Source organism: Pelophylax lessonae, assembly GCF_965119305.1.
Source record: "Pelophylax lessonae genome assembly, chromosome: 8".
NCBI classification, from domain to species: domain Eukaryota; kingdom Metazoa; phylum Chordata; class Amphibia; order Anura; family Ranidae; genus Pelophylax; species Pelophylax lessonae.
The window spans coordinates 86,950,985-86,970,737 of NC_138775.1; the positions used below are offsets into that span (position 1 = coordinate 86,950,985).

The 19,753-nt window shown below is 42.9% G+C and overlaps 1 protein-coding gene across 4 annotated transcripts in view; it reads right to left on the reverse strand.

The window, feature by feature from the left end:
* Positions 1 to 19,753, reverse strand: part of CHL1 (cell adhesion molecule L1 like) — a 261,925-nt gene that overhangs the window by 82,070 nt on the left and 160,102 nt on the right. For all 4 annotated transcript variants that reach the window (XM_082265850.1, XM_082265848.1, XM_082265851.1 and 1 more), the window contains 2 exons: positions 7,459 to 7,567; positions 1,448 to 1,638 (listed from right to left, as the gene is read on the reverse strand). In XM_082265850.1, the coding sequence (XP_082121976.1) occupies positions 1,448 to 1,638; positions 7,459 to 7,567 (300 nt within the window). The remainder of the gene's footprint in view (positions 1 to 1,447; positions 1,639 to 7,458; positions 7,568 to 19,753) is intronic.

Genomic DNA, 19,753 nt, shown 5'->3' on the forward strand with positions numbered 1-19,753 from the left:
CCTATCAAACACCAGTCGTACATATAAAACGCCAAGGAAAATTCAAATTATATAAATGAACTGACTGTTGTTTTATTTTTCACAAGAGGATATTTTAATAAAATAAATATTTAAATAGATAAATGAAACAACCAGGTAAAGAACACAATAAAACAATGTACCTTGTAAAGAATATCAAATCTTGTGTAAAGAAAATGTAAAAAATGGATTTCTGCTTGCCAGAGGCGTAACTAGAACATTCAGGGCCCCGGTGCAAAAAACCATGAAGGGCCACCTGGACCCCTGGCCGGGGCCCTTCCCTTTAAGCCTGGAGCTCTTCCCACTGATCCTGGGGCCCTTTACTCTCCTTGTGGGGCCCTTTATTATGGTCCCGCAGCGGGACCCTTTCACAAGTTCTGCAGTGAGCCCCCTTCCTGCCATCTTGGGGTTTCCCCACAGTGGTGGAATACCAGGACCCGGTCGCAAGTGTGACCTTTGCGATCCTGGAAGTTCACCCACTGGTGTCAGCAGTTTTTATTTTTTGGTATTTTAATTGTAATTTGTTTTGTCATTTTATTTTATTTTTTTACAATGTGACTGACTATGACTCTGTCCATTCAGAAAAGGAAGGAACTGGTAAATTACATATTTACTGACCTCTTCCTGGTTCTCTAGTGTGACACATCCCCGGCAGCAGCCGGCAGGAGAAGGGAGGGAGCACAGTGGGAGGGGGGGGCAGCACAGTGGGGGGGGGGGGACCAGGGGAGCACACAGGGGCCCAGAGACAGCAGAACACAAGTGAACTGGATAGGAGGAGTGGCGAGGGGGGGGGGGAGCATATAGAGGAACCAATCTCCATTATTTTCTTCCTGCAGCTACAGGAGGAAAAAGGAGGACAGTGATTTCTCTATATGCTGCCCCCGCCGCCCCTCCTATCCAGGTGTACAGGGGAGCCCCACAGGCCCCCTGGAGCATGGGGCCCGGTTGCAATTGCAACCCCTGAAACCCCTGTAGTTACGCCCCTGCTGCTTGCACATGATTAGGTGATTGAAGGTGGCACAAGTTCAGCTCACCAAGCTAAGTGAATTTTATTTTTGCAGAGTGAATTTTCACTTAGCTGAGTGAATGAGGTGATGCTGTGCTGACTTCGAACATCCAATCATGTGCAAAGAAGAATCCTGTTTTTTTTTCACATGATTGGGCATTGCTTGCAAAGTGAATTTTAACCTCATCCAATAAAATAAGAGAAATCCACGTTACAAAGTGAACATGCCCCTCCTTAGTAAATTATAGGCATGGCGTACTGTGGAAACATTTGTTTGTATTAATTGAATACATGTACTTATTGTATTTTCCTCCCTTGGACTGTTTTGTACATACAGTGAATGCAGTAGAGAAATTGTACAATATACTGACGGTCAAAGGACTAGAGCACACATTTATTGGTTTCCGGAAGGTAAGTGAATACCTGGAACAATGAACGTAGTCTCCTCTGAAATGGCTGTTCCTAGTTTGTTTAAGGCATAACAGCGATACCTCCCATTGTACTGCAAAATGTTTCCATTATGGTGGATTATGAAAGTGCCAGAATCTTTTTCGGTCTTTACATTCGGGTCAGTAATTGGACTATACGGGTGCCCATTTCTAGTCCAATGGTATCTGTGTAACAAAAAAACAGTAAAAGCATATTACACGAGTGCCTGTTTATTTATAGCCTAAATACACAAAAACTGTACATATATAGCCAGGAACATTTTTAGGAGGGCAAGCAAAATAAGCATTTAGTCCATGTAAATGAATCAAAAGGATGAAAACAACAGACGTTTCTTAAGCTTGTAAGCACAAACCTCTGGCACCAGAGCTGCATTTATTGCCAGAACACGCTGCCAAGTCCTGAATGCATGTCAGCTGCTCTGCTTTGTCTCTGGTGTCAGTGAGCAGTGACTTCAACAAGAAAGGCACTGCCAAGTGGTCTAGCAAATGAACATTAGCAGAAAGTAACAAAATGAATGGTGTTTCCTTATGGAGTTTAATTGGTGAATAAAATGCCTAAGATACAAGGTGCAGTGAAAAAAATATTCAGGATAGGGACAGAAATGCTTCTTTTTTTAGTAGATCAGGAAAATTTTAGAACCCCTTGTCAGATTTTCCTTTACTTCCTGTCTGGTAAAACTATTATCAGCAGGGCAGGAAGTGAGGGTAAATCTGCCTCAGTGCCCCAGAAAGCAAAAAAAACGGAGTTCTAATCCTTCCCCACTTTATCCAAAAACTAGAAAAAAGGTTTTTGGCTTGGCATACACTTCAAAGGCAATATCCCCCTCCAAAACGGATATACTCACCTATCCTTCACTCCCCCCGGCGCTTTGCTTAGCCATTGGCAGAGAGAAAAGGAAGCTCTGTATAAGATCTGGTCCCTCTAGCTTGAGCTTACACAAGGCCTAGGACAGTGATGGTGAAACTTGGCACCCAAGATATTTTGGAACTACATTTGGAACTACATTTTCCATGATGCTCATGCACTCTGCAGTGTAGTTGAGCATCATGAGAAACCTAGTTCCAAAACATCTGGGATGCCAAGGTTCACCATCACTGGCCTAGGACTTTCTCCCTGCCTCGTGTGACAATGGTAGGCTTAGAAATACTGGGTGTTTTGTTTTCTCAGACTATAGTAGCAATGAAAGTATGTACTGTATTGTTTGGGAGTTGGCCCCACTCAGGTGAAACAGAGATTGCATATCCAGATACACTCCAAATGGCTTTATAGACCATGAATAGAGGGTGCTTGGTAAAAAAACAGCTGATGGTGCCACTGAATGAATTGTCCAAGTATAAATTCCAGCACGCCACATTGCTCAGAAGGAGCACATTTAGTTAACACATGGGACAAAGCGATGTTTTAGAGCAGGGGTGAGGAACCTTTTTTCTGCTAAGGGCCATTTGGGTATTTATAAAATAATTTGGGGGCCGTATAAAATTATCAACTTAAAAATGTGCCCGTTATATTTGGTCAAACATTTAATTAACTCACCCCTAATGTGATGGCTGCAACTGCTTCTCTTTGGTGAGGTGTGTGATGTTAGCTGGTATTGATGATGTTGCTACTCGCAACAGGTTTTCCAGGTTTGCGTCGGTCAGTCTGGAGCGCAGTCAACTCTTTGTGGTGGTAAGTTTTGAAAGAACGCTGATGGGTACTGCTGGAGGGTGCAGCTGGCTGGTACTGCTGGTGGGTACAGCTGGCTCAGGCTGGTACGGCTGGCTTGTACTGTGCTGTGGGTACTGCAGGCTGGTACTGCTGTGGGTACTGCTGGCTCAGGCTGGTACTGCTGTGGGTACTGCTGACACAGGCTGGAACTGTGCTGTATGTACTGCTGGCTGGTACTGCTGGCTCTGGCTGGTACTGCTGGTTGTGGCTGGTACTGCTGGTTGTGGCTGGTACTGCTGGCTCTGGCTGGTACTGCTGGTTCTGGCTGGTACTGCTGTGTGTGCTGCTGGCGGCAAATGCTGGCTAGCAGTGGGGCCGCCCTGGAGGAAGAGGCGATGTTTCCTGTATTGGTCACAGGCAGAGTTCATTTGATATCACTCCGCTGTGACTCACTCAGACTGTCAGAACAGAGCTGGAATTATACAGGAAGCATCGGCTTCTTTCTGACTGCACGGGGGGCCGGACCAAATGACTTTGAGGGCCGCATACGGCCCCCGGGCCTTAGGTTCCCCACCCCTGTTTTAGAGCCTCACAAGATTTCTTCATCAGGAATTAGTAGCCAAACATCACTGCCTGATAAAGGCGACTGGTGAGGCTCCAAAGCATTGCTTTGCCACATGTGATAATCAGATCTGAAAAACGTGCTGTGCGGTTAATTATACTTGGACTACAGAGGGTGAAACATCCAGGTTTCCTTTAAGAATTAGAGCAAACTTTTTTAAGAATAAGACAGTAAAATAAAGGCAAGGCCATTTCACAAGCTTTGTGCAATTTTAGTGATTTACAAGGTATAACCGCTGGCTAGAATTTATTAGCATTACTTGTTTACCATGTTGACGGTGGTATTGTGAATAATAGAGTTCTTGTTAGAAGAATCAATAGACGTGCTGCTTGAATTCTTCTATATATGAACTGATTTATGGGGCTAATTTACAAAAACTAGGACAAATATATGGGAAAGCGTAGCTGCTGTCCATACCAACAAATATAATTTTTTCTTTCAGATAAAACAAAGTGGTTAAATTACTAAAGGTGTAGAAAGAATGTTCAGCTATCAAAGGGGAGCTGTGTGCACATGCAAGCCAAAATCCTGCTGAAATCCTGCACATGATTGGGTATGCGAAATGAATGCAGATCTTAACCCATTACTAAAATCTCATATAATATGTTAATTTAATATAAAACCTTTTTTAACCTTTTTAAACTTGCAGCTTTTATTAAAATACTTTGTGAGCCTGCCAATAAGGTCCTTGTTCAGGCATTTCCTGTTATAGGATGACAACTGTTTCCCAACTGTGGTCCTACATTGCCATACTGTCATACGTGCCTCCGGTGGAGACTATGTTTGGCCAGGTTGACACACATTGCACAGGCATGGTCCGCTGTTGTCATTATCAGGAAACTGGTCAAAAGCAATAATGTCCAGCCAAATACCTTACAGGAGATAATTTGTACAAATGTATTATGCATAACACACGGAGGAGTAAGATGGTGGGCGCAATTGAGAGAGAGTAGGAGATGTAAAATTATGATATCATCTAGGGCAGGGATCTCCAAACTTTTGCCCTCCAGCTGTTGCAGACGATACGTCTCATGAGGCATTGTAAAACTCTGACATTCCCAGTCATAGGCATGGTGGGAATTGTAGTTCATGAAAAAATGGAGGGCCATAGTTTGGAGACCCCTGATCTAGGGCATACGAATATGGAGGATGTTCTTTTAGAGTCAGAGGTAACCTATAAGTTTATCCCATATAACACACAGGTGGAGTAAGATGGAGGATGAAACTATGTTACAGCAGGGATTTGCCACTCTTTAGCATCATTCAGGGTATACAAATATGGTGACTGTGTAACTTCTGGCCAAAAGGGAAAATAACAGGAAGTGATGTAATGACATAGAAAGAGGAAGTGGCTCAATAAAGAGCAGTGGGAGGTGTTGGGTGTAAATATGAGGAGGGAGGGAAATATGGCATATAGCGATCCAGTCACTGCCATCCCCAGCTTCTGAAGATGCCCAATGGGAGGGGCGAAACGCGTTAAGTGGGGACTAGTAATGATGTAATTTCTAGTATTTGAAACGCACATTGAGGAGGCGCTCCAACTCCATACACATGCTTGAATTATTATTATTTTTGTAAGTGTGATTGCTTTTAAACTTTTTAAATAAACCAAACAGTATTATGCTATTGAGATTTCTCTTTTTATTGAACCTTGTGCCATGAATATATTATAATGCTGAGGACTTTCTAATCGGAGGAGAGAAGTCTCATATCTATCCACATTATACCAGGATACCTACATGCCAATTTGATCTTAGCTGTCAGTGAGTAGGGAACACAGACGGATAGCCCGGCATGGCACCGCGTATACTAACTTGAAGGACTCATTAGCACTTGCACTTTTTTTTAGTTTTGCACTTATGGAGTATAGGAATTAAGATTTTTTGCACTGGCACTTTATATACAATTTATTTCTTATTTGTACACAGATGTATATGAATTTTTGTAGTAACTACATATTGAGTTTTTAGAAAAACACTAATATCTGAGTTTAGTACAGAAGCAGCTAAAAAAAAAAAATAGGCATTTTTTCTATGCCTAAAAAGCTTGAAGAAGCTTGTGCATCTTTCTGCTCTTTTGCGTTTTTTGTAATTGAACTTATTTGAGCTTTTCTGAGCATAAGCATTTTTTTTCTACAAGCCCTCCCCTGAGCTGATTCCTTTGTTTTTCTGAGCATTTTCGCGCTTTTTTAAGTTTTTTTCATGCTTTTTTTGGACATTTTTGTGTACTTTGCTGCTCGAAAGCTCTTCTCGAAAATGCGAATTTGGTGGGTTTTTTATGCCTGTAAGAGTACAGTATATGCTTGTAAACCCCTGAAAAATCCATAGTGTGCATGGACACATTGGCTAACATAGAGGGGAGTTTCCAGGCAGAAAAAAATGAGACCTCAAAAAAGCTTGAAAGCCTGTAGGGGCCAGGAGTCGCTTCTTTCAGCTTTTTTGAGATGGAGTTAAGAAATGAGTGCAAAACGCAATGATAATTAAAGATGAGTCCTTATCGGTATAATGTTTTTTGTGCTTTTATTTGGAGAAAGTATACCGGAGACATACTTATTGTATCCAACCTGTATGCTTAACAGAATTAACAAAGCCTGCAGAGAAGGTTAGCATTTCTATGATATGCACTCAATGCACTGTTTCATTGGGCAACTATGTGGCAAATGAGGTTTAATGTTGATAAATGTAAAGTTATGCACTTGGGGGCTAAGAATATGCATGCATCATACATACTAGGGGGAGTAGAACTGGGGGAATCCATAGCGGAGGAGGATCTGGGTGCTCTGGTAGATCATAAGCTTAATAATAGCATGCAATGCCAAGCTGCAGTTTCCAAAGCAAGCAAAGTCCTTTCTTGTATTAACAGAGGCATGGACTCCAGAGAGAGAGATATCATTTTGACTCTGTACATATCATTAGTAAGACTTCATCTGGAATATGCAGTTCAGTTTTGGGCACCAGTTCTCAAAAAGGATATCGGGGAACTGGAGAAAGTGCAGAGAAGGGCAACCAAACTGATAAGAGGCACGGAGGAGCTCAGCTATGAGGAAAGATTAGAGGAACTGAATTTATTCTCTCTTGAGAAGAGGAGATTAAGGGAGATATGATCAATATGTATAAATACATAAGGGGTCCATATAGTGATTTTGGTGTTGAGTTGTTCACTTTAAGGTCAACACAGAGGACAAGGGGGCACTCTTTACGTCTAGAGGAAAAGAGATTTCTTCTCCAAATATGGAAATGTTTGTTCACAGTAAGAGCTGTGAAAATGTGGAATAGACTCCCTACAGAGGTGGTTCTGGCAAGCTCACTAGATTACTTTAAAAAAGGCCTGGATTCTTTCCTAGGTGTACATAATATAAGTGGGTACTACATTTTTTTTTTAGGTAAAGTTGATCCAGGGAATATCAGATTGCCTCTCGGGGGATCAGGAAGGAAGGAAATAATTTCCCCTGCTGTAGCAAATTGGATCATGCTTTGCTGCAGTTTTTCTCTGGATCAACTGCGGGTATAAGATTGTGTATATGGGATTGCATGGTTGGGTTTTCTTTACAGTTTTTTTGTTTTTATTGGTTGAGCCAGATAGACTTGTGTTTTTTTTTCAACCTGACTAACTATATATCATACAGTTGACATACTCTTGGCCCGCGACCGAAAAAAGTATGCATATACAGTGCATAATCTTGATAAAAGAAGTCAATTTTAATCAGATAACTTACTGTGGCGTAGGGTTTCCCTTAGCTTTACATTTGATGGCAAAATCTTCCCCTACTGGGAAAGCAACTTGGACTCCTTTGGTGACTTCAATGATTGTTGGCAATTGTTCCACTGTGGAAAATAACATAGTTAGTCAAATGAAAACTAATATCTATCGATTTTCTGTTGTTTGATCACTAATTGTTTCCCACAAATACAGCTTTCTTTTGGTGGTATTTGATCACCTCTGCATTTTAAATTTTTTCGCTATAAATGAAAAAGAAGCGACAATTATGAAAATAAAACAACAATATTTTTTACTTTCTGCTATAAAACATTCCCAATAAATACAATTAAAAATATATATTTTTTTCATCGGTTTAGGCCAATATGTATTCTGCTACCTATTTTTGGTAAAATAAATCTCAATAAGTGTATATTGATTGGTTTGCACAAAAGTTATTGTGTATACAAACTAGGGTAAAGAATAAGACCCCGTAAACACTGGGGCGACCCGACTTTGCCGGGCGACCTGTGAAGTCGCGGTGCGCAGCTCACACCGCGACCTCGGAACGGCCGGCACGGACTTCATATCATTGAAGTCAATTCAGGTAGCTCCAGGTCGCCCCAAAGAAGCTCCGGACACTTTTTCTAAGTCGGAGCGACTTGTGTCGCTCCTATTAGAACGGGTCCTGTGCTGCTCTATGGCAGGCGACCCACGGCGACTTGTCAGGCGACCAGGTCACCTGACAGGTCGCCCCAGTGTGAATAGGGTCTTATGTCATTTTTATTTATTTATTTACTAATAATGGCGGTGATCAGCAATTTTTAGCGGGACTGTGACATTGCGGCGGACAGATCGTGGGTTTGCGCACTCTGGCTATGTGATTGGCCCCGAAGCTGTGGTTTCGGCACCAAGCTCTGAAGTTTCAGCAAGGTTGGCTGCATGCAGGGTGAATAGCTCCTAAATGGTGCACGTTTAGGAGATATTAATTTTACCTACAGGTAAGCCTTATTATAGGCTTACCTGTGGGTAAAAACGACTAAACAGGGTTTACTACCGCTTTAAACCCCAACTCCAGGAAACTTCAAAATGCTTTGTTGCAGTGGGGCTGAACCTGCCATGCATGGGTAATTTGCTTGTTTAGTCAAGGGGAAAGGAGAAGCGCTTTTACTTACTTGATCCTCTGCTCCCTCACTCTGGTGGTGGACTCTCCCTCATTGTCATTATGTCCAGTGCAGGGCTATGTACCCTGCACTGGTCTTAATGTCATTAGGACCTTACACTGCTGGAGCGTAGGGGAGAAGATGCTGCAGGGAGGAGTAGTGTTATGGGTAGGACCTAAAGAAGTAATTATTCCTTACAGTGCAGGGCAGTCCCACTCAGTAGCGGAACAAGGTCATCCAGCGCCCAGGGCAAGGATGCTAAACTGCGACCCCCCCTTCCCTTAGGTTTAGGGTCAAGGCGTCCCCCCATCCCTGCAATAAACCATTGCGCCCAGGGCAACCGTTCCTCCTGCCCACTCCTTGTCCCGGGCCAGGTCCCACTGCAATGGATTTTTTTCAAGTTTCCCTGAGTTGGGCTTTAGCAACTGTTTTGCATACTGGCCCCATTATATTGGGAATAGATTTTTTTCTGAATCCACCAAGCCATAGTAGAACTTAAGCAGCACAAAATGTCCTTTTGCAAAGTGAAAAATGTCATGTGATAAACAACTATGGATGCCCCCATTTTCCTATGTGAAAACAGACCGTATGTAAAACAAGACTTTACAACATATTTAACAAATATTGAAAATGTTATTCACACAAAGCTGATCTTTCTTACAAAAAAAAAAAAATGATTTTGTGTTTAATTATACTTCAAAGTGACCTTGTCATTCAATTCAAACTCAAAATGTGAAATCTTCGCTCTATTTTAAAGTTAGCAGCACCCCCAGATGTGTTTGGATGATGTGTCCCCCACGGGGAGGCATAGTTTCTTCCTTCACCCAGCAGTCCTGTAGCAACATGGCAGCTGGCTGAAGGAACCATGAAGCCCAACTTGGGACATTCAATGCAATACACTGGGAAATGTTAGATAGCAGCAGTGCTTCTAGCTCAACAAAGGAAGCAAAGATTTCACCACCCACCGGCGTCCTCTTTTTAATTGCAGTTGAATGGATAATTATGGAGAAGTGACAGAGTTGCTTTAAGAAGAGACTGTTTTTTGTTAGGACCTGAGCGGATAAGCTGTTACCTTGGAGATGTTTCACCTCCATACACTCGCCAAAATGTGTGCGTTTATGAACAGATCTGTTAAACCCAGCTTATTACCACGTGAATGATTCACTCCAGTCTTCATCATGTTTGCACAAGTCTATTTCATGGTTCCTTCACTTATACTACAATAAAGCAAAACTCTTTCCTCCTTAGGCATTTATCTGTATTTCATTCCCGAAGTGTTAATAGGGTGTTACTGTTTAGATATATATTTTTATATATTCCATTACCATAGCTATGGGCGACAAAATTATGTCTTATTCTTCAAGTATTTCTCAAACCAAAACCTTTTTTTTTGTATTTTTTTTTTTAGTTTTGAAGAGTAAGGGCTCTTTCACACGAGCGGTCCGATCAGATCCGCCTGTCAGTTTTTTAGGCGGATCTGATCGGATCCTTCATGCAGCTCTATGGGGCAGCGGATGTCAGCGGAGACACCTCCGCTGCCACCCGCTGCCACCCGTATCCGATCCTGTCCGTGAAATCTGGACGGATGGAAACCCTATTTTTCCATCCGTTCAGGTATTGGATCGGATCGGATCGGATGAGAGCGGACAGGCGGTCTGCTCTCATCCGATCCCCCGTAGAGAGCAGCGGGGGCTGTGACACCTCCCTCTCCGCACTGCAAGTGGAGACGGAGCTGTCATCCACCGGCTCAGCGGTGATCGCGGATCGATCCCCGCTGAGCAGCACGGATCCGCCTACGGAGGCGGACCGTGTGAAAGAGCCCTAAGGAAGGGTTGGGGCCTTTATTGGGGTTTCAGTATTGACTGACTGTAGGGAGGTGGGGAGATTCACCCTCTTTATTTGTCCTGTGACTGTCAATTTACAGTAAAGTAGGGAAGAAAGGTGGGGGGAAATGTGGATACCTGTGTAGCACTACTCCCTTGGGAGCTGCTTGAAGGGGGCTCCCCTGGGTTACCCATAGGTGACTTCTGAAAGCAATTGGTTCCACTAGATTTTAGTTAGGGATATCAGAGTAAAGGGAGCTGAATACAAATTGATGTCATACTTTTCAGATATTTTTTTGTAAAAAAAATTTGAAAATCATTTATCATTTTCCTTTTACTTCACAATGATGTGCCACATTGTGTTGGTCTATCACATAATATCCCCAAAAAATAAAACATGACAAAATATGGAAAATGTCAAGGGGTATGAATGCTTTTTTAAGGCACTGTATGCTGGCTGCATTGGTTTGCTTTTTAGTATTTTTATTATTTATTTCCACTTGAAAATATTACCAGTAACACTTTTCAAATCCTTGGATTGTTGCATCGGCTGCATGGGCACCGACAGCTAATCACTCATGGAGGTACAGTAAGTACAAGGGGACTGGGGAATAGGGGGGAAGGGTATACAGTGGGAGTTCACCTGTTCATTTAGGTGAGTTTACACTGTGAGTACCAGCATGCCTTTACTAAAAAAAAACTAGGGTTACTCTGCCACCAATCAGCACCAGACCAGGCTGATTAGTTGCTTATATTAACCACTTAAGCCCCGGAAGATTTTACCCCCTTCCTGACCAGGGCCTATTTTGCGATTCGGCACTGCGTGACTTTAACGGACAATTGCGCGGTCGTGCGACTCTGTACCCAAACTAATTTGACGTCCTTTTTTTCCCACAAACAGAGCTTTCTTTTGGTGGTATTTGGTCACCTGTGCGATTTTTTGATCATGCGCTATAAACAAAAAAAAATAACAATATTTTTCAAATTTTTTATATGAAATTCCCCCCCAAAAAAATTTAAAAATCAAAATTTTTTAACATTTTCGGCCAATTTGTTCTATGCGTCCTATGTTTGGTAAAAAAAAAATCGCAAAAAGCGTATTTTGATTGGTTTGCGCAAAATTTATCGCGTTTACTAACAAAGGGAAAGATTTTTGTCATTTTTGTTGTTTTTATTTTAACGCATAATGGCGGCGATCTGTGATTTTTTTGCGGTACTGCGACATTGCCGCGGACAGATTGGATCCTTGAATGACATTTTTGACACTTTTGGGGTTACCAGTGACATCTCTACAGTAATCAGCGCTATACATATGCACTGTTACTGTAATATTACACTGGCAGTGAAGGGGTTAACTTTTTTTTGAGAGGGAGGGGTTATGTGTGTCCCTAGGGGCGTGATTCTAACTGTGATTGGCTGTGGCTTGAGCTGTATGAACAGTGATCAACGGTCCTACATAGTAGAACCGTATGATCATCATTCATACACAGGGGAGAATGACAGGCGGCTTGTTTACACTAGCCGTCTGCATTTCTCCCTCTGCACCGATGATCACCGAGTGACCGGTGGACATCGGGTCCGCCGGTCACACGCGCGGGGGGAGTCCGTGACCACTCGGCGCGCGCTCGCTCCCTAGACCCTCACAGGCTAGCGACGTAGTACTACGTCGCTCTGCCTGTGAGGGGCTGACCGCCGCAGTAGATAGTCGTGCGGCGGTCGGCAAGTGGTTAAGATCACATTATTACATAGGGTCCATAGTATAAAGCAGTGATGGCAAACCCTGGCACCCCAGATGTTTTTGAACTACATTTCCCATGATGCTCATGCACTCTGCAATGTAGTTGAGCATCATGGGAAATGCAGTTCTAAAACATCTGGGGTGCCAAGGTTTGCCATCACTGGTATAAGGAGTCTCAGTTGCTTAAACCTTACAATACCTACTGCATGATTTTTGTAAATGATGTAGATAAATTAAATTATAATTAAATTAAATGCATTAAGAAACTGTATGTAATTTCCAAGGAAGTATATAGAGGTATATATTTCTCTAGCCCTGTTTTGGACAATTAGAAGTTGTATATTGGAAAAAGTTATCTCAAGCAAGACTCTCTCTGGTTATGTTTGTGACAGGATTCCAATATGCCTCTTTCCTGGCCCATGTATATTACAGTGCTTCTATGGTGAATGTTCTGCCCATATTGGTCAGTGCTGTTGCAGATTATACTGCAATGTTGTTGATTTTGCTGCCATCTAGTGGTCAGAGTTATTATAGTTATTATTTGCCAGAGCTTATAGGAAGTAATGTTTTCCATCATAGGAAGAGGCTGTAACCTTTAACCTGGAAGTATATTTGCTAGAGCTTGACAGGAAAAGGTATTCCCCTCAGAGGGAAGGGCAGTAACCTTTAACCTGGAACTGTATTTCCTCCATTTCATAACTATTCCTGACAGCATTCAGAAGAGCTCTTATCTATTCCAGGACTAATCAGAGAATTGTCTGTAAGTACATCCACTGATGGAATGAGGCTGCTGTATAATGTTTAATGTACTGACACATATGTTTTGTTTATGCTTATGTTGTAGTTTTACAAAGTTATTCAGAAAAAAGAATACATACAGATCCGATGTCTCACGTTTCTTGACTTCTGAATTATTGTTAAGCTGTCTGACTAGTGTTATACAACAGTTCAATAACACGAAGCAGAACAGTAAAAAGACAACCACGTCCGGTCTGGAATAAACTGAGACGCCATTACTGCAGCATGAGTCTAAGATCGGGAACAAAGTACAAGGCTGATGTCACGCCACCGCCGACACAGCAAGGCAGGGAGAACATTCCCGGCGCCCAGCAAGACGATGCACAATCGCATGCATCCAGATCTTCACGGGCTAGCAAGATGTCCTCAGCAAGTTCCTCAGCGGATAGAGCTCGTGCCAAGGCAGAAGCTGCCCGTGTCCAGCTACAGTACGCAGAAAAAGAAGCCAAGATGATGCAGGAGTTAGCAGCAAAGAAAGCTGTCACAGCACAAGAAGAAGCCAAGATGATGCAGGAGTTAGCAGCAAAGAAAGCTGTCATAGCACAAGAAGAAGCAGAATTGCTCATCCTGCAGCGACAGACTGCAGCCGCAGTTGCTCAAGCAGAGGCCGATGCCTACATGGGAACAAGTCGATCGGAAAGTGAAAAATCATATAAAGGTGCAGAGGTTCCAGAAAAACCTCTATTCTCTGCAGATCGTACAAGTGAGTACATCCAGAACCTTACTGATGCACACACAAAGGAACAGTCTCTTAAACCTGAAGCAAAGCAAGTCAGGCCGAGATCAACAGACCCCCTGAGCAGGCCCAATCAACCACATGAGGTCAGCGGCTGCCAGCAAATCAAGAATGAAGCACCAGAAACCCCTAAGAACAAAAAACAAGTGTTCCCATCGCCTCAACCTATAGATTACATGCGCGAACAACAATGCGCAGTGGACGTCACCAAATATCTCATCCGCAAAGAAATGGTTAGCTCAGGCTTTCTCCAATTCGATGACTGTCCTGAAAACTATTGGGCATGGAAATCTTCCTTTCTGAATGCCACTGAAGGCCTGAACTTATCACCAGCAGAAATGCTTAATTTAATGATAAAATGGCTTGGTACCGAGTCAGTAGAGCATGCGAAGAGGATGAGAAGAGCAAACCTGTTCAATCCTAAAGCAGGACTCAACATGACCTGGAAAAGGCTAGAAGAAACGTATGGATCCCCAGAGGTAATAGAAGGAGCACTGTTGAGAAAACTTGAAGTCTTTCCCAAGGTGGGCTACAGAGACAACGTGCGGCTACAAGAACTAAGTGATCTTCTACTAGAGATAGAATATGCCAAAGAGGATGGCTACTTACCAGGACTTTCATATCTAGATACAGCTAGAGGCACTAATCCCATAGTAGAGAAACTGCCCTCAAATCTACAAGACAAGTGGATGTCTGTGGGAGGTAAATTCAAAGAAGATTATGGAGTTGCCTTTCCCCCTTTCTCTGTGTTTTCTAGGTTTGTCCGACAGCAAGCGAAAATCCGAAGTGATCCCAGTTTCGCCTTCACCACCAGCGGCAATCAACCACACAGACCTGAGAGACCTCACAGACCTCACGGTAGGACCTCTGTATCCACACACAAAACAGCTGTACCTTCAGAAGTCACAGACTACCAAAGCACCCACAAGGTACACACCATAGAAAACCCTGATAGACATTGCCCAATACACAAAAAACCACATCCACTAAAGAAATGCAAAGGCTTTAGAAGCAAACCCATTGCAGAGCGGATGTCCTTCCTTAAACAAAACGGCATCTGTTTCAAGTGCTGCGGATCTACCTGTCACATTGCCAAAGACTGCAAAATACCAGTAGAATGTACAGAATGTGGCAGTGAGAGACATATTGCAGCTTTACACCCTGGCCCTGCTCCTGCTTCACTAGAGACTGTAGAACCCAGGAAAGATCAGGGCAGGGAGCAACAAGAGACCCCACTCTCCTCAGTAATGTCTAATTGCACTGAAGTATGTGGACAAGGCAAGAGTGCACGATCATGCTCAAAAATCTGTTTAGTGACCGTGTATCCCACTGGCAAGAGAGAAAGAGCAGTGAAAATGTATGCAGTGCTAGATGAACAGAGCAACAGATCCCTTGCAAAGTCAGATTTCTTTGATATCTTTAACCTCAAGGCAAGTGCAGTTCCATACACTCTAAGGACATGTGCGGGGACAATTGAAACCACAGGGAGAAGAGCTACTGACTTTACCATTGAATCCTTCAATAAGAAAGTGCAGTTCCCGCTTCCTACCCTAATAGAGTGTGGCATGATACCTGACGACAAAACTGAGATTCCCTCTCCAGAAGTAGCCCATCACCACCCTCACCTCCGATCAATTGCTCACCTTATCCCAGCTGTTGAGCCAGATGTTTCTATCCTTCTACTTCTTGGGAGAGACATCCTTCAGGTTCACAAGGTGCGCCAGCAAATAAATGGACCTTATAATGCCCCCTATGCACAGAGACTGGACCTGGGGTGGGTCATTGTAGGAGAAGTTTGCCTGGGGACAGTGCACCAGCCTGACAACATTAGCACTCTGAAGACGTCTGTGTTAACAAATGGACGCACATCCCTTCTCAGTCCCTGTCACAACAGCTTCGTTGTCAAGGAAAGCTTTGGCAGGTCAACACAACACTGTGACTCTTTTACACTATATGGTAAAGAAGAAGTCAATTCCAACATTGAAACAGACAATCTAGGGATTACAGTGTTCCAGAAAACTAGAGATGATGACAAACAGGCCCTCTCTATAGAGGATCAGACCTTCTTGCAGATTATGGATAGAGAGGCTTACCAAGATGACAATCACAGTTGGGTGGCCCCTCTCCCCTTTCGCACACCCAGACGTGTTTTGCCTAGTAACAGGGAACAAGCCATGAAGCGTTTGCATTCACTTAGAAAAACACTGCAGAGAAAGCCAGAGGTGAAAAAAGATTTCATTGAATTCATTAAAGGGATGCTAGACAACGATCACGCTGAAGTCGCAGAACCACTTGAGACAGACAGGGAACACTGGTATCTACCGATGTTTGGTGTCTACCATCCACACAAACCTAACCAAATCAGAATAGTTTTTGATTCCAGTGCAGAGTATAAAGGAGTCTCTTTAAATGACGTACTTTTGAGTGGCCCTGACCTAAACAATACTTTGCTAGGTGTCCTCATGCGCTTCAGAAAAGAGCCTGTTGCTTTCACAGCAGATGTGCAACAAATGTTTTATTGTTTTCTTGTCAGAGAAGACCACAGAGACTTTCTACGTTTTCTCTGGTACAAAGACAATGATATAGACAAAGAAATTGTCGAGTACAGAATGAAAGTGCACGTATTTGGCAATAGCCCATCTCCTTCTGTCGCTATATACTGCATGCAAAAAGCTGCCCAGAAAGATGCAGAGCGCTATGGACAAGAAGCCAAACACTTTGTATTGAGACATTTCTATGTAGATGATGGACTCGCTTCTGCTAGCACACCTGAAGATGCAATTTCCATCCTCAGTAAAGCAAAGCAAATGCTGGCAGAATCCAACCTGTGTCTTCATAAAATTGCTTCCAACAGCCAAGAAGTAATGGAAGCCTTCCCTGTAGCAGACAGAGCTAAGGACCTTAAAGATCTTTGCCTGGGTACAGACACTCTTCCCCTGCAGAAAAGCCTAGGCCTAAGTTGGGATCTAGAATCAGATAGTTTTGTTTTCAGAGTTTCCTCAGAGGAAAAGCCTTTTACACGTAGAGGCATTCTATCTACTGTAAATAGCCTCTATGATCCCCTAGGGTTTGTATCGCCTGTGACAATAAGAGGTAAGGCCCTAGTTCGGGAACTGTCATCTGGGAAAAGTGAATGGGATGCATTGCTTCCACAGGAGAGACTAAGTGAGTGGGTAAAATGGACAGAATCCTTGCAAACGTTAGAGCACCTAAAGATAGCCAGATGCTATGTGCCCGTATCTCTATCATCAGCTTGCAGGAAGGAACTGTGTATCTTTTCAGACGCATCCACCACAGCTATAGGTGCAGTAGCTTACTTGAAAGTAGTTGATACAGAAAATGTGTGTCATGTTGGATTTGTCATGGGAAAGTCCAAATTAAGCCCTAAACCAGCCCACACTATTCCTCGTTTAGAGTTGTGTGCTGCTGTACTTGCAGTCGAAATGTCTGAGCTAATCACAGATGAACTAGACACTGACTTTGATGCTGTGAAATTCTTCACCGATAGCAAGACTGTCCTAGGGTACATTTGCAACACCACTAGGAGGTTCTATCTGTACGTCTCCAACAGAGTGAATAGAATCAGGCAATCTACACACCCAGATCAGTGGTTCTACGTATCTACAGAGCAAAACCCTGCAGATTATGCCACTAGACCTACTCAAGCAGCATGCCTTCAGAACTCTATATGGTTCTCAGGTCCTTCCTTTCTGTACCAACCACTCTGTGAGCAGATAGACACTGCTAATGTTTATCCACTCATAGAGCCCGAAGCTGACCCTGAAATCAGATCGGAAATTACAAGTTTCAGTACCAAAGCTTCTGAAACCACACTTCACTCACATTGTTTTGAGAGATTTTCTTGCTGGAAGATATTAGTTAAGACCCTAGCCAGACTCATCCATGTCGCTAAATCCTTCCGGAGAGAAACCAATAGCGATCAGGTCAGAAGGTGGGAAGGTTTCCATGAACAGGTCAATCTAGTAGAACTTGCTCAGGCAAAGTCTGTTATAATTTCTTCTGTTCAATACAAGCATTTCCAGAAGGAAATTGACTGCATCAAAAAACAAAAGACATTCCCAAAACAAAGCCGTCTAGGGAGGCTTAGCCCCTTTTTAGACAAGAATGGGTTGTTGAGAGTAGGTGGACGTTTATCTCTTGCTGAACTTTCAGAGGAAGAGAAACAGCCTGTCATTATACCTTATGATCACCACATTGCAACACTGCTTGTTAGGTACTATCATGAACAAGTAGTTCACCAAGGGCGACACATCACAGAAGGTGCAATTAGATCCGCAGGTTTCTGGATTCTTGGTGGCAAACGCTTGGTATCAGCTGTTATACACAAATGTGTCATCTGTCGCAAGCTGCGAGGAAGATTACAAAGTCAAAAGATGGCAGAGCTGCCAGAAGACAGAGTAATTGCTCAACCACCATTCACCAGTGTGGGCTTAGATGTATTTGGTCCGTGGTCTGTTTTAACCCGTCGCACTAGAGGAGGCAGCGCGGACAGTAAACGATGGGCAGTCCTTTTCACTTGTTTGTCTACCCGAGCTGTACACATAGAGCTACTTGAAGCCATGTCAACATCGAGCTTTATTAATGCCTTGAGGAGATTCTTCTCAATTCGTGGCCCAGCTAAACTGCTCCGTTCTGACAGAGGAACAAACTTTGTAGGAGCTTGCAAAGAACTTAACATTTGTGACAGTGAATCACAATTGCAAGACTTTCTCCAAGACAGAGGATGTACATGGGTCTTTAATCCTCCACACTCCTCACACATGGGTGGTGTCTGGGAGAGACTTATAGGTATTGCCAGGCGAATCTTGGACGCCATGTTGCTACAAACCAAACCTGCTAACTTGACCCATGAGACTTTAAGCACCTTTATGGCAGAAGTGACAGCTATTATGAACGCCAGGCCTATAGTTCCTGTGTCCTCGGACCCAGATACACCTATAGTCCTTACCCCAGCAATGTTGTTGACTCAAAAGGTGAACTCTTTGTCGGCTCCATCTGGAACCATAAGTACAACCCAAGTCCATGCGAAACAATGGAAGCAAGTACAATGCTTGGCAGACACCTTTTGGAAAAGATGGAAGAGAGAGTATCTGTCAAACCTGCAACGCCGCAGAAAATGGACTGAGGATCGCCCAAATGTAAAAGTGGGTGATGTTGTTCTATTGAAGGACAGCCAAGAGAGCAGAAACGAGTGGCCCATAGGACTTATTGTCAATGTTCTACCTAGCAGGGATTGCAAGGTTAGAAAGGTAGAGGTCAAGATTGTAAAAAATGAGACTGCCAGAATTTATCTCAGACCTATAACTGACATTATAGTTTTGATCTCAGACTAAGTAGGATTCCATTTACCTGTTTATGTTTTTTCTGCATAGCAGTAATTGTTTGGGTAGTGACATAATAAATTATGCCAGACAGGGAGTGTTCTGCCCATATTGGTCAGTGCTGTTGCAGATTATACTGCAATGTTGTTGATTTTGCTGCCATCTAGTGGTCAGAGTTATTATAGTTATTATTTGCCAGAGCTTATAGGAAGTAATGTTTTCCATCATAGGAAGAGGCTGTAACCTTTAACCTGGAAGTATATTTGCTAGAGCTTGACAGGAAAAGGTATTCCCCTCAGAGGGAAGGGCAGTAACCTTTAACCTGGAACTGTATTTCCTCCATTTCATAACTATTCCTGACAGCATTCAGAAGAGCTCTTATCTATTCCAGGACTAATCAGAGAATTGTCTGTAAGTACATCCACTGATGGAATGAGGCTGCTGTATAATGTTTAATGTACTGACACATATGTTTTGTTTATGCTTATGTTGTAGTTTTACAAAGTTATTCAGAAAAAAGAATACATACAGATCCGATGTCTCACGTTTCTTGACTTCTGAATTATTGTTAAGCTGTCTGACTAGTGTTATACAACAGTTCAATAACACGAAGCAGAACAGTGAATATAAAGTACACATTGACAAAAGATTAAAGGGTTTCTTTAGGAAACCATTCAGCCATGAAAAGTTCTGTACATACACATGCACCCTTCA